This window comes from Pomacea canaliculata, linkage group LG4, assembly GCF_003073045.1.
Source record: "Pomacea canaliculata isolate SZHN2017 linkage group LG4, ASM307304v1, whole genome shotgun sequence".
Taxonomy (NCBI): domain Eukaryota; kingdom Metazoa; phylum Mollusca; class Gastropoda; order Architaenioglossa; family Ampullariidae; genus Pomacea; species Pomacea canaliculata.
Window position 1 is genome coordinate 28,503,625 of NC_037593.1, and position 21,219 is coordinate 28,524,843.

General features: G+C 36.7%; 1 protein-coding gene across 13 annotated transcripts in view; it reads left to right on the top strand.

Annotated features, from left to right (window-relative positions):
- Positions 1-20,455, top strand: part of LOC112561504 (inositol hexakisphosphate and diphosphoinositol-pentakisphosphate kinase 2-like) — a 36,690-nt gene extending 16,235 nt beyond the window's left edge. For 4 of the 13 annotated variants that reach the window (XM_025234039.1, XM_025234042.1, XM_025234050.1 and 1 more), the window contains 15 exons: positions 25-110; positions 7,818-7,904; positions 12,516-12,641; positions 12,898-13,016; positions 13,525-13,637; positions 14,542-14,608; positions 14,764-14,905; positions 15,262-15,488; positions 15,841-15,977; positions 16,665-16,779; positions 16,922-17,029; positions 17,685-17,813; positions 18,092-18,301; positions 19,063-19,269; positions 20,281-20,455. In XM_025234039.1, coding sequence (XP_025089824.1) covers positions 25-110; positions 7,818-7,904; positions 12,516-12,641; positions 12,898-13,016; positions 13,525-13,637; positions 14,542-14,608; positions 14,764-14,905; positions 15,262-15,488; positions 15,841-15,977; positions 16,665-16,779; positions 16,922-17,029; positions 17,685-17,813; positions 18,092-18,301; positions 19,063-19,269; positions 20,281-20,328 — 1,921 coding nt within the window. In that variant the 3' untranslated portion in view covers positions 20,329-20,455. Of the gene's footprint in view, positions 1-24; positions 111-3,913; positions 3,994-7,817; positions 7,905-12,515; positions 12,642-12,897; positions 13,017-13,524; positions 13,638-14,541; positions 14,609-14,763; positions 14,906-15,261; positions 15,489-15,840; positions 15,978-16,664; positions 16,780-16,921; positions 17,030-17,684; positions 17,814-18,091; positions 18,302-19,062; positions 19,270-20,280 lie in introns of all 13 variants that reach the window. The other 9 variants (XM_025234040.1, XM_025234043.1, XM_025234041.1 and 6 more) reach the window with 5 other exon arrangements.
- The last annotated feature ends 764 nt before the right edge of the window (positions 20,456-21,219 follow it).

The following is a 21,219-nucleotide window of genomic DNA, read 5'->3' on the forward strand; positions in this document are numbered from 1 at the left end:
CACATTTTGAAGTGTGATTTGCAGGTACGGCCATTTCTCTGGAATAAACCGCAAAGTACAGCTCAAGTACCAGCCTCAAGGGAGACCTAAACGTTCCTCCAGTGAAGATGGTGTGTAGCATGCCATTGCTTTTGTTTGTGTATGTAAGCATCCTCTGGAACACTCTTAAAAAGTTGGATTACCTTTTATATATATACTTTTTTTTGCAGTCTTTTCTCACTTGTTCCACAGCTGCTGTTTCTTTTGGGGGCTATTTATTAAAACTGTGTACCTGACTAAGCCTGAGAAGATTTAAGTGCTGCTTGATGTGCGTCAAGTAGGGCTTGATTTTTTTTTAACCCCACCTTCCTTTCTGTATTTTCGGCCTTCCTCTTTTGTCCATAATTGAGACCTTCTAATTATAGGGTTACATACGTAATTTTTGGTGTTTAAAAATTAGGCTCAAATATAGCTTATCATATTTTTCTATTATTTATTGGGACTGTATATAAAAATTTAAAATACAAAGAGGGATAGACGATTACAATGTTAAGTTGGTTGATGAAAGCATATTTCCACATGGGCCATAGTACTTTGCTAATATTACTTACCCATTTGTAATTCTAATATTACTCTGTGCTTAATAGTATATGTTTGTCTTTGCTTTCTTGCTTGTTTTTCTTTGCTTCTGCTAGATTTTGATTTGTATGATATGTATGTATTTAATTAAAATAATTACCAATCTACATCTAGGAAAAAACCATCTAACTGCATTTAATTGAGCATGGCACCTTTTTTGTTGTAAATCGCAGTATGTGCAACACTGGTCAGATAATCCATGGTTTTTCCCTGGCAACAGACTTATAGATTGATGATAGTGAGTTTGTTGGTGGTGGGGGGGAAGAATGACTCTGTTTGTGTGTGTGTGCATGTGCATGCATGTACACATACAGGATGCATACTATACTCATGCACCATTAAACTGTCTTAGCAGCTGACTTTTGCTGCTTATGCGTGCAGATCCCTAAACACAGCATTCACAAGTGACTTGCTATTTCTAATCTTAACGCATGCAGTTTCCACAATAGCCAGATTACCGCATGTAGTACATCTTATTCTCAGCACACACAGTAAGTTTCTTGCATTAAAATTTACTCTTGAAAGCAAATTCATATTGTCAAATTTTTAATTATTCATGTTTTAGGGGTTCCCTCTCCCCACAAGTTCCAGAGATCTCATGAATGAAACAAAGCAATGCTTAATCATTTGCATATTTTCTATCATGTTTCTCTATGAATAAATTGGATAGGGTTTTTTTTTTTTAAAGTGAATTGCATAAAAATGGGATAAAGCAGTCCTTGTAGTAGGGATATCAGTTGTCGTTTGGTGTCATTTTGTTTTCGGAGAGGTGTTTCCTTTTGTTAGTCTGTTGAGCTACACTACTGTTGGTGAAATATAAACAATAAATGCTGTTACTACACTGCTGCACTGCAGAGGGAACATAAAAATAGATGAGGAACTGACTGAAGCTTTAGGTCACTGTGTTGACATAAGTGTTCATGCTGGAAGTTACTTATGAAGCCATTGAAGGAGGATGTTGTACCTAGATACTGGTGTGGTCCAGAAGTGTTCAAACTGTCAATGGACTGGTGGATCTGGTCAGCATTGTTTCTGAAATAAAATTTGAGTTGCTCTCTGCAGATTCCACACATGGCATAGAGCTTGAGGCTAGTAAGTAGACAGACCTTTTATCATGTAGGTCTATGAAATGTCTCTGACATTCTTTGATCATGGTTTCCAGACACTAACAGGTGCTTCAGTTTTTAAGCACTGTTTTCAAACTTTGTAGGGTAGTGAGGTTTCCTTCAGCAGAAAGAATTTAACTCAGAGGCTGTTGTTACTTCATGTAAAATTTTGACTTTGAGGTTACACAGTACAGATTTTGTAGCTGTACTTGTACATTGTATGGGACCTATGCTTTAATGGTACTTTGAGGTTAGGATATTGGTATAAATTATTGTGGTGTTTTGAGGCTGTGATTTGTGACATAAGAGCAGTACTTTGCATTTACAATATGTGGTATTCGCTGGAGTGATACTTTAAGGCTTTGATATCCTGTAAAAATGGTAGAGGTGATTTGAAGCTGTAACATTGTGTATATACTGTAGTGGTACTTTAAGGGTAGGTGTGGTAGTACATGGAAGCTTTATTTTGCCATATAGATAATGGTGATTCAAAAACAACAAATCTTGCTAGCTGGAGAAGTGGCAAGCTGCAGGTACTTCAGAGTGTGGGTTTTATTAGGAAATTGTAGGGTGCTTTCTGACTGGCATGGCTCCTGTGAATTTTGGAATCTGTGAACTGTAATGTGCAGGCAGCTGAGGAGGTATTTTTGTGCAGGGAAGGTGTTGTACAAGTTTGAGGTATCATGCTGTACAAGTTTGTTGGATATTGTTAGTTAGCTACATGATTTCCATGAAAACTAGAGTTCTATATAGGTATATATACAGGAAGTACTACAAATAGTCTCATCTACGTTGGAGACTGTGGTGATAATGAAGGCTGTTTTGTGAGGTCAGATGCTGAAGAAAGGAAATAGAACCAGATTGTGTAAACTCATTTGAACTGAACAGCTTAATTTAAATACAATATATGGAAGAAAGGTCTAGAAACTATTACTTAATCGGTGATGTAGAATTCTGTTGTGTTGTGATAAAAATTCCCCTTTCCTAATCTTTTTCTGATGTTTTCATCCTTAAGTTTCAGATCCAAGGAAATCTTTTAGTTTTTGAGCTTTAGAAGTTGGGAGCATGTTCAAGAACTGGGATTAATTGTGATTTGTATGCTTTTGAGTATTTGAGCAAATGAGAGAGTTTTTTTTTTTTAAAGTTTTAGGAGAGCCAGAATGCTGAACTAGCTCACTGCTGCTCAGCAAAGGCCACTTTGGAGAACCTTGTTTCTTACTGCAATCCTTCATTTTTACCCTTCATTTTTTGGCTGTCTAATGTGTATCTGATGGATTGAAAGTGCCTGATATTTATGAGTTTTTCTTTTTCAGGTTTGATTTTCAGTGACCTTTTCAAGTCTTTTCAGAAAAGGAAAACAGTTCTCATGGGAGGTTTCTTTTGCAGAGTGCATCATGCATGATTGTATATTAGAATGAATGGCAGTATTTACCTGGAGAACTACATAATGATCATCGAGTGTTTGATCTAGCAGGGTGTTTTTTTCAGATTTCAGCAAAGCATTCCTTGTCTCTAAAATGCAGTAATTAACCAGACAAACTGCCGGAGTAGTTTTAGTTATTATTTATATGCTGAAAATTGAAATGTTTGGAGGCAACTCCTGTGTAAACAGAGCACTTAAGGAATCGCAGATACTTTGCCCTCTGAAATTCTAAATCTCATAACAGTTGTTTTTGGAGATTTTGGATTATTGTGAGGTCACTTGTAATGCCTATGCTTGTTTTTGTTCAATGCTAAGTGAAATAATTAGAACCTTCTTCCTTTGCCTTCTCAGTTCACACAAACTAAAACCTTTCAAATATGTCTCGGAAATTGGATGTTAAAACAAACCTTTAGATGTACTTTGAGAAAAAGTACATAGCTAATGGAGGAGAAGGTTGATTTTTAATTGAAAAAAAATTTTCATAATGAAAAGATGTATTGATGTAAATATTTGTGTTAGTATTTGCATCTGCTTTGTCTTCCTGTGCAAACAAGCATAGGTTTTATGAGCGGAAAATTACATAATTTTCCTGTTGTACATGAAGCTTGGTAACTGATTTTTCTTTCATTTTCAGCAAAAACTTGAGATCACCAAATGTAAACAGCAGTAATAGAAACTGGGAAAAGAAGATTTTAAAGTCTGGTGCTTGATACATTGCATTCTCTTTCTGTGTGTCTGAGTTGAGCTGCTGTGCTGCCCTCTGCAGGTACGAGTTTACAGGAATTCACCGCAAAGTGCAGCTGAAATTCCAGCCACAGGGTCGACCTCACACATCGTCCAGCGATGGTCAGTCTGCAGAGAGTGGCTTGCTGCTGTGAAGTGCTTTTGTGTGCTTCTTTTTTCTTCTTCTTTTAGTTTTATTAATCAATGTGTTCTCTCACATGGCATTGTTATTTTTTGTCTGGTAAGTGGAAGAAATTGTGTATATGTGTGTGTGTGTGCTCATGTGCATGCATGTAAGAAAGAGTGAGGAAGAAAAAGGTGTGGATGGTTGCATGGTTATGTTTTGGGGTGCATGCAGGCATGCTTGATTCAAGCATGCATGCATCAGTATATGAAAGCAACTTAAAATGTTCTTTGACATGCATTGTGTTAAACCCTTTGTCCTTGCTTAAAGAATCCCATTCTTGTATACATAATAGAGATATTTGCTGACATTTTCAAGGTTGTCACTTTTAGAATTAATAATATTTTGTTTTATATTTTTTAGATATCCTTTTGTTTCCATGTTTCACTGTGAAAGCAGTTAGGAAATGGAAATAGGACATCCATATGCCATCACTCCACATTTTACTCGATAAGATTCAGAAAGTAACCCAAATTTATGTTGTTGTCTGCAAGAGATCTTACAATATAATTATTGCATTAAATTAAGATGGTCCAGACACATCTTTGCACAGAGCTTGGCTGATTATTTTGCCAAAAGGTTCTAGCAGTCATTCACCCCACCCATTATCCCCGTGGTTGACATTCATCCACAAGCAACTTGATCTGGCAGAAAACAAGATTTAAGATGTGCAGTAAGTTGAAGCACATATAGACAGCATTGGGACTGATTTAACTTGACAACTGCTGAAGAGCATCTTGATGTGGGAGTGATGGCTTGGTGTTAAAGATGTTACTCACCTGAGCTGCCACAAGACTTGATGTCACAAAGATCAGGCTCAAGTTCTGAGGAACTTTGTACATGTAAAGCACAAATATTCTGCTTCTACGTTGAATAGAATCTAACAGTGAGATGGTGCTGTCATTGCTGTCTGCTAAATTATGCTTGAATATGCGACTTGGTAAAACACACAAACATGCATTCATTCATTCACCCATAACATGGTAGTACTTATGCACACATGGGAATATACACATTGGTTCAAATATTTAGCTTTAGGGAGACATAATTTGTGAATGTCTTTTTTGTTGAGTGGACATTCTTCTGCAGTGTGCCTTCATTAGAGATGTGTAGAGAATACACCAAACGAGGCAATGGATGCATCAAAGCCCTTGAAAATAAAACCCGACCAAAATCTGAGAAATCATGAACAATTACTTTCTTAAAAGGAGTTCTGCTCTACTTGTTTTAGCTGACATGGACATGCTAGTGGGGTCAGAGATGTTTATTTCTGGTCTGTTCAGTAGGTTGGCCTATTAACTGGTTATTTTGTGTCTTGTGATGTGCAGGATTTAGACATGCTGGTGTTTTGAGACTTGCCAGACAGTACAGTAAGATTCTGACTGATGTGTAATCCCTTTTGAAGATTCCTGTTCTGGTGGCTGTTTATGATCACTTTGTACATGCCTGGATTCATAGACATATGTCATACTTGCCTGGATCATTTGATAAAGGCTGTTCTTAATATTAAATGACCTCAGCACGTACCAGAAAACCTTTCTTTGCCGTATATAGTTCAGTGATATTTGCCAAGGAAATATTGGAATAGAACTTACTGGTGTTGAGGTGATTGTTAGTGATGGTGTTTCAGGTGATGGTGATCGGGTTTAAATCTTGTCAGTTTTTCTGACAGCAGTTCTTTAGGTTTAGGTTTCAGTTTTCTCCCAGCAGAAGCAATATGCCTCAAAACAAGATTGATTGAAAATTGTTTGTTTTAAGCAACAGAAATTGATCTGGCCTAGGACAAGCACAGTGAAAAGCAGGTAAATGCTTAAGCTGTTTAAAAGGGATATTTCTACTATTTATGATCACGGTCTTGCATACAGTTCTTATTTGTTGAAGTGGCTAGTTCTTCTGCCTCATTATCTGCTTAGTTCCTTGATGGCAAATTCTAGCCAGGACATAGTAATTGCAAATAGGCAGCAAGCTCAGGCTCTTGTCATGTCTACAGTTTAAATTTGGTGCTTCTTGAGGGCTTTTTTTCATAGTTCTGATTGCAGGTAGAAGTGAAGACTTTCAAACCATCATTTACAGACTTATTCATGTGCTGGCATGAAACCTTGCTAATAATTTGAAGGAGTCTTATTTTTCTTGAGAAAAATCTACCATTAAAACCCCCCACCCCCAGAAATCTAGATTAGGGTTGATTCTATGTGTCAACGGGATGTCAGACCCTCTGTTTGCACATACAAAAATAAAAGAAGTTAATTTACTGACGAATCCTTTTTCTACAGAAGGCTTTGTCTAGAGTAAAAAGACTCCATCTCTATAAGTTTTGAAGATTCAGCAAAGCCTAGGTGCCTTTGAAGCTGTAAAATAATATTTTATAACATTTGCTAAGTCAAACACAGTTGAAAAGAGGTTATATTTTATGCACTCAGGCTGATCCATGTGTATAACAGTTTTCACATGCAGGCTTATCCATCTTTGCTATATAATTTCTGTGTGCATGGTTTGAATGATTCGCTTGGTTATGAAATCCCTATGTTCAGTCTGTGAATAATATGCACTTGCTAATTCTTGCATGTATATTATTAATGTATTAGACTTGCCTTTGGTTTCTTTCTTTTCATTGCATGCTAATTAGGGTAAGTGAACTGTTAATTTTTGGCTTGGTGAATTTAAGAGAAATTGGTTTTGTTTTATTAATAATTATTTATATAACTCTGCTGGAAAAATGTTTATTATACCTTAGTATACAATTAGTGCTGTTGTTTGTGTCTTTGCAGAAATGATATAAAAATTAAAGCTTTTTGTTTAAAAAAAATGAATAGAGAGCCAAGCTGATCAAGAACAGAATTAAAGTCAGAAAATGTTAGTACATGAAGCTTATTTATCTTGTTAGAATATTTTAAAACAAAAACGTGTTAAATTCTATACTTTTGTTAGAAATTTCCCCCAAAATTTGGAAAAGATCTCATAACATCAACATGTTATTACAATATTGTTCTGCTAGTTTCCTGGTTTATAGAGATTTTCAGTGGCACTAGTCTTTTATAAAACAGGTTCTGTGCTGCTACTTCTTCTCCCCCTTTACCAGCAACATTTGCTTTAAAAACCTTAATATATATATAGGTACTAAGACTTTATTTATTTGATGTTGTCTAATAAACAGAATACATTATTATAATTTTGTTTAATCGAAATGGTCAAGCTCTTATAACCATATAGATGAAATAGAAAAATATGCAATATAAACTAGTCATAGCAACACATTAGCTGTTAGAAAATAAAGATTTTTTTCCTTGTACTCACTGCTTTCTTGCATTACAACAGGTACAGTGGGGTTGGGTCTGATGGCACATTTGCAGTTGATGCTGGTTCACATTTCTTGGTTTTTGTGTGTGTGCCGGTATCAGTGTTGTTACCACATTTTATCTTAATTTTTGTCAACAGTCATCTAGTTTAAATTCTCTTTCAGTTGAAGAAAAATACAGCTCTTCTGTCCTCATCAATTACTGATTGTTTGCTATATCTTCGGGTCTGTGATTTTCCTGTCTTTTCCTTCTGGTTAATTTTATCTGTAAATTTATCCCATTTGTTTTTCCCAGCCTTTTTTGTGGTTGTGTATTATTTGTATGTTCACGGGGAAGTGGAGGGCATTATTGAAATCTGTCCATACCGCAATAACCTTAAAAGGCTGTCAGTCTGTCTTTCATTCTGTTTGTTTCTGTTCCCTGTTTACTGTCTCGGAACGTCATGCCACACTGTTTGCCGTCGTTAGCAGAGGATGCCTCTACCCCCCTTGGGTCTGCGGAAGAGGCGGAACTGTACCCTGGCCCATCCGGAGTGCATGGTCATGGGCTGTGGGGTAAACTTTTCTTCCCTCTGTCTCAGATTAATTCATTCAGGCTCAGTCCTCTTGTGCATGCTTTGGCAGCCCTGATAACGCCAGGGAAGTGTTAGATCACTCTAGTAAAATCTCCTTAGCTTGAGACCCTTTCAAAAACATTTTGGTTTGTATGTGTTTTATAAAAACATGCTGCCCTACATGCATAGTTTCTGGTTTCTCTTATGCCCTTTAATTTTGTTTAAATCCTCACCCACTTTACCAAAGCAATTTGGTTTGGAGCAGAATGCCCCTTACTAAAAAATGTGAACTGCCTTGGTGTCTTTCAGTATGACTGGGTTCTTTCATTTTGGTTATCTTCTGATAAGTGTATAACTTGGAGCATCCAGTATGAGAGCTTTTGCTGTTGTTTCCTGTACATCTCTGTTTAACAAGAAAATTGTTGATGGAAATGCGTGAGAAAGATGTGCTGTCCTTAAAATGGCTGGTTTAATAATCCTGATCAAGTATCTCCACACTTATTTTTTTTTAAAAGCTTAATAATTAGGAGTTCTTTGTTAAACTTTTTTCTTTAATCGTAAAAGTGATATTACATATGCATATAAGTTTTGGACTTAAAAAGGGAATTGAAAAAATGAAAATTGTCTTTTTTTCCTTTTTTTTTTACAGATGAATATTTAGCATTTTTAAGTGGATGATTTTTTCATTTTAATGTATTTCTTTATTTCATTGCACTATAATTTGATGTAAGAAATATTTAGATACATGAAACTTTAAGTGTGTTTGTGTGCGCACGCATTTGTGTGCTCATGCATGCGTGCACATGCAAAGGTGGAGGGGCTATATCTTGTACACTGTAGTATACCATCCATATTTTGCACTGTCTGAAGCTACTTCCAGTAGACTTACGCAAATCTCTTTATGCTTTGCCTCATTGGTGTATGGACCATACATTAACTGCTGTCAGTCTGCCGAGACCAGCACAAATGTCACAGAGGTAAGATATCAGGTCGTGACTAGCCCCTTGAAAGCCGACTTCTGGAAACACAGTTGAAGATCAATCAGGCTGAAATTCTTAATGCCAGCAGTATGTTAACCATAAGTTTCTCAGTTACTTTCTTTTCTTCTTTTAGCAAAAGTCATTGACTCCACTCCTTCCTCTGCCCACCTCCCTTCAACCCCCAAGCTTCATACCAGCAAGCCAGAAACACAACACACCATAAAGTTTGAGATCATGTACTTCCATGAACATAACAGCTCCCTTCTTCTGCTTTGATTTGATAGCGAAAGTGGAAATCATTTACAAAGGCCTCATTTTATGAGTTAATAGAAAATTTGCCAGCAGTTCATGCCATATATATCCCGTCAGGGTACAGAGGCTATGACTTAATGCAGATCAGTGATTTGGATAAGCCAACTAAGACACAGTCACATTTTCTTCCACAAAGATAATCTTTGAATGGTTGAACTTGATGGAGGAATTGTTCACATAACGTATAACTCAAAAAAACTGCAATGTGCAGTATTAAAAGAAACAAAACAAAGAAAGGTGTTTTGGACTGAGCCACTGCATCTAGTTGGATTCTTGGAACAAAACAAAAAAAAAAAGACATTAAAAGAGAGACAATCCCTTGACCGCCTCTGTTCCTTCCTCAGATTTTTGTGATCACTCTCTGGCCACATGAGAAAAGGAACTTGGCTGATAATGCACTGTAATGATACAGGAATTAATGATAGACTTTACAACCTATTAATGATAGACTTTACAACCTACTCAACAAGCAACTTTGGACTTATTCTACATGCAGTCCTGGACCTTACAAGCCGTTCTACATAAGCAGATGCTTAGCTTGGAAAGAGGACTGGAAAATAAAATTCTTAGATATAGTCTTTTTTTGTGGTCACTTGCTTAGAAGAAGCATGTATCCTCTTTGAAAGGAGATTTCTCCTATGGTCTTCAAAATTAATTTTCCAATGTGGTAATATTGTTTAACTGCTGGGGCATTTAGTGAATCATAAGTTGAAGCATCTGTTCAGGACTATTTCATACTACTGAGGAACTGAACCCTTCATATTTGTGAAGATTACTTTTGCTAATTTTTCGACTGCTGCACAATTTTTCAGAGGTCTTGTGCATTTTGACTGGTTCCCTTTTGCTTAAAAATAATTTTATTATTTTGTTTCCTGAGAGCACTTTCTTGGCTGCCACATCTTCACTGTTTTCTCTGCCTGCTTGCTTGGTTTCATCATGTCTATTATTTATCAATAGTGGTTCAAAACTTATTACCCTGGCATTTTCTGTGCATGTAGCTGAGGAAGACTGTGGGCTGAAGTAATTGATCTGTGATCATGTGACTAGCATTTTCCAAAGTTTTATTTAATTAAAAAATTTCATTCAAGCAAAGCTTGCATTAGCTTCCTGTTTCATACTTTGTTTAAAGATTTTTATCTGGTAAAATTAAGTCACTGTAATAAAGTAACATAAGTTTTTCTCACACCGTCTTTATCAGCTTATTTTATTTGAACAACAACATCGGTGAGCTCAAAAGCAATCTCATAACAGCTCAAACAAAATCTTATACAGAATTTTCATGTTTGGAATACCAAAACTATATTTTCTTTGATGATGTGGATTTTATCATGATGCTACTAAAAATGTTTGTTTATAATAAAATGGGTCTCTGAGTGCAAAAGAGAACCTCAGTTCCTTGTCAACCAGTGGCGGGTGCTGAAACTAAGGGAAGCCTTCTGTTTGCACTCTCTAATTTACCTCCCATCTCCTCCTTGCCCTCCAACTCTTGGCAAAATAGAGTTGTCTCTAACTATAACAAATAGGAATTAAATTGTTTTTTGTGGACCACCTTGTTGGTTGTGCCTGTATGTATTGTTGCTGTTGCTCTTCTTATGTTGGTCTTGTTTGCAGCTTTGGGGTTGGGTTTATAGCTTTGATTTATTAATCAAGATATTTAAATGATTGTAAGTAGTGAGTGCCACATTAATGCTTGCTGTCAGTTTTTGCTTTTCCCAAATTACTAAGTACTTTCAAAGCATATTAATGATAGGCTATTAGCGTAGTAGATAGATACTTTTGACTAAAAATGCTGTATGGAAATTTCATAGCTTGCTATAATCCACCAGCCACATCAGTCAATTTAGATTTTTTAAATCATGCAATACTTTGTATGAAAGATGACAAAATATCAGTCATAAAAATCTTGCAGTAAAACCCTTCTTTATTGTAATATTAAGGAACTGGTGTACAGCAGAACCATTCTCTTATAGTAGCATTAAAGAGTTGGTGTTCCAAAGCGTTGTTTATTATCAGTCACATACAGAAAGTACTTGGAGTTTTAAGGGTGGGCTGTTGTTGGAGCATGGCCTGTTACTCATGTTTTGTGCAAATACTCTCATGATGGAGAGTCGACATTTTATTTGAGGTGTTAATCCATTAACCAAAAACATATTTCCTGAACAATATTGACAAAGATTAGTAATTGTAACTTCAGAGCAAAATGACTAGTAATTGTAATTCTCCATAATCCATCCATCTGTTAAATGCTTTTGTAACTAACTCAGATAGTTGGACTTGCTGCTAGCCACTGTCAAACTCATTTGTCCTAGAGCATGTACCCAGATGCTTTCAGGTTAAATGAAACTGTGTAAATACAGATATATACAGTGAATAGTATTTACTCAAGTAATTATTACATTACAGTCATGAGCTTCTTTCCATTATTCAATTGTCTCCGGTGAGAAGTAAAGATCAGATTGGAAGCTGCTCCCATAGAATTGTAATGCTCAAAAAACCTTATTTACATTATTTGAAGTTAATTATAATACTCATTCAGTGAACCCACCAAAGCTTTTAGTTACCAAGACCTAGCATACTTTGCAGGTAAACAAATCCTTTCAGAAGTTAGTCATCACAATATGTGGTGACAACATTTAGACAGCCCAAAATCTCCCATCAGACCAACCTGAATAGTTTGCGTTTTTTTGCAGATAATGGTAGATACAGGCGATATAAACCTAACCTGTAAATTTCAGCCTCCAAAACCCATCCGTTAATTATCAGTTAGCAAACCACGCGCTTTGCACCTGTGATCAACGAGTGCTGGTAACAGTATACTATGTCACGCTAGTGCATCATTCACAACGTTGCCAGCCGTCAACACCAAACAGAGAGAGAATGAGGGACAATTTGGATTATTCAGATGAAAGTCTGCATTTCTCATGCTAAATTAGCAGTTTTTCAAAACAACAAGAAATACAGACTGTCAACATCCGAATAATCTGAAATGTCGCTCATATTCTGTTTGGTGTTGACTGCTGGCAGTGTTGTGAATGGTGCACTAGTGTGATGTAGTACACTGTTAATGGTGCTCATTGATCCCAAGTGTGGATCATAGCGGATAATTATTGAATGGATTTTGGAGGCTGAAATTGACATATCTGCAAAAAACATAAACCATTCAGGTTGGTCTTTAATCTTGTAAATAAACTTGGGAAAAATCATTAATATTAAGATCTTTAATCTGCAATGATATTGTGAATTCTTTATTCCCAAAAAAGTTTTCTTTCTGCTTTTGTTCTGATGGTACCAAAAAATGTATTTGATACTTTTTTTTCAAGATGATGCACCTCGAGATCCCTCACTTCTGCTTATTTTAAAGTGGGGAGGTGAACTCACTCCAGCAGGCAGAATTCAGGCTGAAAATTTGGGCAAAGCATTCCGTACACTCTACCCTGGTGGGCAAGGTGAGTTGTTGACAGAATGTTACCACAGCAGCACAGAATTTTAACTCTGGATTTACTTGAAAGGTTAGTCCACAAATTGCATTTATGTGCTGTGCAAGAGAACTCAAGCTGCTGGTGAATTCAGTGAAGTGAAGTCCAGTGACTTAACGATGCTGGTAGCTCACCTGTATTCTCCCAGGTTTTTTATTTGTATCTCACTTGCACTTGTATTGACAACCCCATGCCTGTATTGACAAAGGTACAACTGTTGATATAGGTCAGTTTGAAGCCCCTGGCCTAGGGTTTCTCAGACTCCACAGCACATTTCGACATGACCTAAAAATCTATGCTTCTGATGAGGGGCGTGTACAGATGACTGCTGCAGCTTTTGCCAAGGTGTGTGTATATCTGTTTAATGTTGTAGTAGGCCAGTCTTGACTCGTACAAGTGTATTGAGACAAGTGAGCTATAACTATGAAGATGTTCACATTTGCGGTGTGTACTGTTAGGGAAGAGTTAAGAACTTGGAGTATGCTTGTGTATTAGGTCAGTCTCAAGGACCTGAAACTTGGCAGGGTAGTACATTAAAGTATAAAATAATGAGAGTTATGGTTTGTCGTGGTTGTAACATTTGTGGATTAATTGATAACTCACCTAGTGCATGGTGTACTTTCTTTAGTGTTTGAGCAAAGGGGAAGCATTTAAAGTATTAGTGAAGTCTGGTGTTATTGCATGAAAATATAAAGACTCAAAAAGATTTATAGAAATAAGTGAAGGATGCATCAGTTTTGTTTCAACAAGAAAAACTGTTTTTTTAAAAAAAGAAGTTTGTGCATTTGTAAGCATGTTGTGCAGGAAAGGTATATCATTGGTTGTTTTTTTTTTTTAATTTCGATATTTGCAGGGACTGCTTGCATTGGAAGGAGAGCTTGCACCCATTTTGGTGCAGATGGTAAAATCTGCTAATACTAATGGTCTCCTAGATGCAGATGGAAAGACCTCCAAGTGTCAGATAGTGTAAGTGGACAAAGGTCTCAAAGACTTCAGTTATACCATCCATAAGCTTTCCAGGCTTTTTTTTTTAATTATTTGTTTCATCCCTACACATATTCTAACTTACCTCCCTGTTGTATTTTTTGTCTTATCTGATGTCTTCCTAGTGCTAGACTTATGATTGTGTATGTTTTTGATGGACCTGCCATTGTAGCTTGGTTGAATGTGTAATGTGTAATCAGTGCTGAAAGCTGTATCAGTTATAACTTAATCAGAACTGACAGGATGAGATTTAAACGAAAAAGCACTTAGAAAAATGAAAAAAAGTTTTACCACTATTTTGTTTTAAGCTTAAATTTGTAATGCAAGTATCTGCTTCTTTCTACATGTTTCCTCAAATCTTTCCCCATCTGGTGTGGTACTTTGTGCTTTATCGTCTTGATTTAATTTTTCAAGATTTGTGTTTCTCCTTATGATTTTATGTTTGAAGCATTAATAAGGGATATGTGTTTTGAGCGTAATGTGTCTTACGTTTGAGACATTAATAAGTGTTATAAGTAAGGAGTCTTTTGAGCATGTGTCACTTCCTGGGCAGTCTTTAACAGGTAGCTGCACCATGTTTATAATTCAGCAGTCATGTGTAAAAGTATTCTACACCATCTGGTTATCATTATCGTTATACTACCAAAATCAATTTTATGTTGTCTTGTTTATATTTATGTGTTAACAAAAAATAACTTTAGTTGACATTGACTTAATGAACAACAAATTTGAATTTTAGTGTGCGCAGACTTGGATTGATATTTGCAGTCCAATAATTTGATGAAAATTGTGCACTTGAATGATTGCAATAATTTTAATAATGTTTGAGTACTTTGTTGATGTCTTGTCGTTAACTTGCTGTTGAAGAAATATGACTGTTTCACAGAGTGAAAGAAAAACTGAAGGATGTCTTCAACCAAAAGAGAGATTTTAATGAAGAGGACTATTTTAAGGTGAATACTAGCTTTTACTAGTATACTGCTAGCAGTTATCTATGTTAATGCAAATGACTATTTTGCATGTCATGCAGATATTTTGAAAGCAAAAATGTGACATTTTGCTTTTGAAAATGAAAATCTTGCTAATAATGTCTCTCCATATGTCACAGCTAAACCCATTGAACACTTTGGCATTAAATAATGCTATGGACTTTGTGAAGAATCCCCTCGCCATGTGTGAAAGGGTCTATCAGATGATCAGAGAAATCACATCCAAGATCCGCACTTTGAAGGCAGAGCTCAAAACACGAGGTAACAGAAGATGGTGGTATCAAAAATAAAGATCCTTGCAAGGTCTTACATTCGCTCCTTTCAATCATTTTCAATCTTATCTCTTAACTATGTAAATTTTACTGTGGTTATCAGATGTAAACATTTGACTTAGTGTAAGAACTTGTGAACTACTGTCATCAAAGACCTTCAAATGCCTTTCAAGGCTTCCATCCCAAAATGTTTGTCTTCAGTCAGATATTGTTTTTAGATCTGGTCAGGATGGTTTCCTCTTTGAAAATAGAAGTGTCTGGTAATGAAGGCCTGGCAGTGCAGAATGTTTTGCTATACCAAAGCGTTTCTTGTTATTTTGTCTGGGATTTTAATCTTGTTTGCAGACCTGACATTATACAATGGAGAATCTTGGGAGCTTCTTATACGGCGGTGGGCAAAACTCGAGAAAGACTTTCAGCTTAAGTCAGGGAAGTTTGAAGTCAGCAAAATCCCTGATATCTATGATTGCATCAAATATGATCTCCAGCACAACCAAAGCACTTTGAACTTTGAGCGAGCACAGGAGCTGTTTATGTGTTCAAAGGCTTTAGCAGACATCATTATCCCACAGGTAAGGTCTGTTTAGGACCACAACCAATGCTAGGAAAGAGCCTTCGGTCCTCTTTCCCATAGTGGCGCGATGGATAACCACTTCTCACCAACATAGTGAAAGTCAGCTAGCCTGGATTCAGATCTGGTCTCAGGCATGCTGTTCATTTTCTGCTTGTATGGTACCTATTTACGGAGCTAATTGCTTTGCTATGATATAGCAGGATATGACTCAACCAAACAGTTCAGTCTTTCCTTGTTTCCAGAACACCACTGTTATAAACAAAAATATCTCTAAATCTGTGTGAGCAGACCACTAAGTTCAAAAAAACAGTCTCTTGTAGACTAACAAAAACTCTGATTTTTCTTTCAAGGAATATGGGATTACAACAGAGGAGAAACTGCACATTGCTCAAAATTATTGCCTTCCTATATTGCGAAAAATTCGATCTGATTTCTTGCAAGTGAGCAATCTTGCAATGGATGATGATGCCACCCGCCTAGACTCCCGGTGAGATGGATTTCTTGTTGCCATTCTTAACATGAATATCATTTGTAAGGCCTATACTGTATTGCAAGTCTGTTGAGAGGAATCAACTTGCCTTGTTACTATCCTTGCTTCTCCAAATCTGTCATGTACATTCTTTGTACTAACTCTGTAAGCAATTTTTTTAAAATCACTTAATTGCTGTATTGGAGTTGTATGAGTTGGTTACCTGAAAGTGTCTCTTTCTGACTTATTAGTGTCAATTCTAATATCTTGAGTGAAGAACAAGAAGATCATGAAATCTGAGTTGACTTCAGTAGGTTTGACTGTTGTGTCTTGTCTTTAATGTGAAAGCAGTATAGATTAAAGTTCTGATAATGTTTTTTAATAGCCATAAATGACTAACATAAATTTTGAATACTTGTTCTGTCTCCTGAACTGTTGCAAATATCGTGATTCCTCCTTGTGCCAGCATTATTGCGATTGTCATAGAGACCTGTCTTGTGGGCACTTTTAATGTAAATGTTGAAAAGTTCTTTCCTCTGCTGGCACTTAAGGAGATGTTACAGTAATTTCTCCATCACTATTCCAAATGTTAAGGAAGTCATATGTATGCCAGGGCTTTATTAAATGGCCAGAAATCAGAAGCTTTGAAATGCCAACAATACACTGTAGCTATCGTTCTTTAATTTGTGTGTGTGTGTGCAACAGGTATTCTAAGGGTGTGTCATCTCCTGAACGGTTTGTGCGCACTAGACTGTACTTCACAAGTGAGTCACACATCCACTCAGTGCTCAACATTCTTCGCCATGGCTGTCTCTTTGAGGTTAGTTGTTGTTTTTAACTTAAAATATGTGGAAGCCATTTGTTTTTTAATTTCAAAATCTACATTCAACTTGAAACAAAATTCTAGTAGAGAAAATGTTATGGTTAACAGCGCATGCTGAAATTGATAACTTGTTTTTCAGCCTGCCTCAGACAGTCAGTGGGACAGAGCGATGAGTTTCCTAGATGCCACTGCTGAGCTAAACTACATGTCTCAAATTGTCATCATGCTTTTTGAGGACCCTTCCAAGGTGAGTGCAAACAGCAAGAGTGGGGTATGTGTCACTGCACCTTAAGGAAGTTAAAGTAGACCTGAGTTTTATGTTGTGTTGATCTTCAGGTGCTGATAAGCCCTTTCGTTTTGATGAGCATCATTTTGACACAGGTAAAGGTTTCAGTGCTTGTTTCAAACATAAAAAAAAGCACCTAACTTTTTTGTCGCTGAACAAGTTGTCTGAGTAATCACCTTGTGATACTAAGCAGTTAAGTATCCTGAATGATTAGCAGTTATTTACTGTGAATGAGATGTGTGAAAATGTACCTCAAGTGTTGTTTTCTTCCAAATATGTACCATGAGTGATACTTTACAATTACTGTGTATCAAAAACATACTTCAAAGCAGCTGGATATTAAACCTGAAGAACCTTTGACAGCTTATTTCACTGAGGGAAATAGTTTTTATTGAAGATAAGTAACAATAATTTTTCTAATGAATTTTATCGTTTATCTGATTAATTTGAAAGATCTTGTGTGTGGTATTAATCCCAGTGTAAGAATCACCCAATCTTTATGTTTTAAAATATCTCTTATAACTTTACTTGCCAGATTCTTTTATTAAAGCTAGCAGATCACATGAAATATAGCCCATCAACACTTTAAAGAAATGTTTTGTTTCCTAATGCACAGGGCCTCAATTCAGATGAAAGGTACCATATGGAGCTGCACTTCAGTCCTGGAGCACACACATCTTGTGATGAACCTAGCGAGCCACGTGGAATGGGTTATAGACCCAAGAACAATAGCACTTCTAGACAGGTATAGTCCTGCTCTTGTCCTTCTGTTATATTATTCCCAGGCCATAAATTACCAGCTGAGACCATCCAGTCAAAAATTTGTCGTGCATTTCATAGCTGTGTGGGTGTGACCAAGATTTTGTGGAATGCAAAAGAAACATAGCATCTGTTCTACCATCTTGTCTTCACACTTGAGCGAGAGCTTTTCTTCAGTGACTGTGTGGTAGACAAAATCATAATAGTAGAAGTCATCATTTTCATTATGTTAACTTCATTAAAGGTTGTCTTGTTGTATGGCAGGTAACTTCTGACAATGACAGCTTCAAAACTCCTTCCCGGCTGGTATCAGCATTTGCAGGCCCACTGCCCTCAAATAAACACTTGATGCGGATGGACATAGCAGCAACATCAGACCTGGGAGATATTCATGAATCGGAACTGTTTGACTTGGCATTGACCCCTAGCAGCTCTCTACCAAGTTCTCCTCGTTCACAAGACACACCTACCAAAGTGAGATTTTAATGTGATACTCAACATATTTTCTTGAGAATGTTTGTTTTCAGGAGATGGGGGAACCCTTCTTATCAGCTGCAAAGTTTTGGGGCATCTTGAATTCCAATCTAATTTTTCTTTCTACTTAAAGTGTCTTTTCCCCCTCCTTTTTATATTTTGTTGCTGGGTTATGCTTAGCATGGAAGACAAAAGATTCCTTTCACCATTTATAGTCAGGGATCATGTCTGTTCCTAGCCAAACCTGTGTCTGAGTTAACAGAAAGAACCTGATTTATGACTTTTGCAGTCCATTAGTTCAATACTCTTTACTAAGATGATAGGATTCACAAATCAAGGTTTGGCTTTTGCCTCATGCTGATGGACATGGGACTGAATGGGTACCTTACTTCATAGAGGGTTGGAGAAGGTAAGGCAGTGAGGGAGAGGAGATGGGCACCTCCCTCATGTAAAGCTCGCCCTGAGAAAAGTGAGGTCTCTAACACTTCACTCCCCAAATGGCCTGAAAACTTAGATCATACCAGCTGTAGACAGTTTCTGGTGCCTCTAGTCATCAAGGTACAAAAATGTTGATTTTAAGTGTCATATTTTTATCAAGAACTAACTAGTGTTCTAGTGAAGGCCTCTTTAAAACCAGAAAAAAATTCTCTGACGAGTTACCTAACTTGTTTAGTTCTTATATGATGTCATGATTGAATGGATCATTGGATACACCTCTAGTCATATAAGGGTTGCTCTAAGCTTTGATAATTCTCAACCAGTCACAGGTGAGCACCCCAACACAAAAAGCAGCCAGTTTCATCCCAGGCTCCCCAGATCCCACCATTCCAGAGTGGGACTGGGGAGATGAGGGTGAGCACACATCAATCACTTCAGCCAGTGCAAAGCCTGAAAACACCTTCCAAGCAGATGAGGCATCCAGGGACGAAAGCATGACAAGTTTAGAGAGAAAAGACATGAACAGTGAGGTAATAATATTTTTTTTTCTTTTCAAAATATTTTCTTTAAATATCTGTAGGTGACATACGTGAATTTCATGCACAAATTAAAAAAATTCAACCTCTGGCTTAAATGGGTTAAAGAGAATACATGATCACAGATGAAACAGTAAGGTTAAAGTAGCATTACATTCATTTTCTTGGTGTGTATTCTACTTTTTTCAAGGTATAGAATTTTTCTTTGTGTAATAGACTTTTAGGAGGTTTGCTCTTTAATGTAGACATGAAGCAGTTGTGAAGTTTCTTCATCTTGTTTCACTGTTCACTTAAAAAAATGTATTCCATTTATGTCAATATAAGTAAATAATATGTACTACTTCTGCACTGACAATCCCCTTTGTCAGGGATAAGATGCCCGACTAATTTGTTAAGCTTATTATTATTGTCTTGTCTTGATGTATTATAAATTCACACTCATCAGGTGTTAATTTTTCTCAGTGACAGTTATAGTTGTCACTCAATTTTACTCCATTCATGCCGAAATTTAATTAAAATAATAGCTTTGGTACAATGAAATATTATATATATATAAGTAGATACCTGCAAACTTCACAAAAGCTAGTAAATGGAATTAAAAGAAAATGCATGTGATGTTTGGTATAGTCACCAAATCACTTGCAGAAACTGTATTTTACATGGAATCTATGCCACTTTAATCTTCACCATTCAGAACACTAAATCTATTTGTTCATCATTTCATTTTTGTGATTCATACTCAGTATTCACCTGAACACAGCCACATTACATTTTCTGAGAAATGTCCATGGTTGTCTGTATTTTTCCGCAAACAAACAAACAAACAAACAAACACAAATAAACCTAAAGAAAAGAAAGTTGTTGGATTAGAAATGATGGTCTACTGTGAAAAGGGTACACATAATGCTGATAGCTGACTTTTGGCACATTGCTAAAGATTTAGGATGGACATAGGCACATGCACATTAAGAAAAAAACCACAGGTGGAGATCATTATGTTTACAGGAGAGAGAGATGGTGGGGAGAGATTGTCATCCTCTGCAGAGGAGGTGAAAACCAACCACCAGGATTCAGATGTCGTACGGCCTGTGCTGCTTTCCTCTCCTCCAATGCTGATATCCCGCCAGCACTCAACTTCACAGCCCATTGACATTAACATTATTTCACCCAGCAGTACTAGCACAGGTAACTTGCAGTTTGGTTGACCCATGTGCTCTATTTTTCAACTTGTGGGGAGTAGTTTACATATCTCACTTACTTAAATCTTCACACAGGTTATAGAGTGGTGGAGTTTTGGGTTTCTGTCAGATTTAATTTGGCATAATATTTCTTCACATGAAATTGTTATGTAGTATTTAAACCTTAAATACACTTTTATTTGTGATTACACTTTATTTGATTTTGTTGTGTTAATTGGTCATTCTGATTGTGGATACTTTTTTGTGTTTGTGTTGAACATTATTGTTGGGAATTCAAGCATGACTGGCTTTGCTGTTTTGTATGAAGCTGTGGGCTTATTTCTGGTTCACACTGCCTTTCATAATCAACACAGATGTGGCATAAGTTAGAGATTGCATGCTTCTGCCAACCACAGAATTGTACAGCCTGTAGTGATCTGCTTCAACATAATAGTAGAAACACACATTGTAACTTGCAGCAGACACAAGTAAGCTGAGTTTCGATGAAAAGAGAAGTCGCAGTCTGGAAGAGAAGAACGGAGCTTCAGCAGATAATGGTGAGCCTTTTGCATCCTTCTGGCTGTGCATTAAAGACAAACAAGTTCATTGGCAGAGTTTAAGGTTGAATTCTGTTACCGCTGCCAGTCATCACTATCATAAAATCACCTGGCATGCTGAAACGATGAAGAACTGTCACAGTTGCTGAGAATGGCTTACTGATATCTCTGCACTTAAAAACTCTTTTTGGGGAAAAAAACCCCACAAG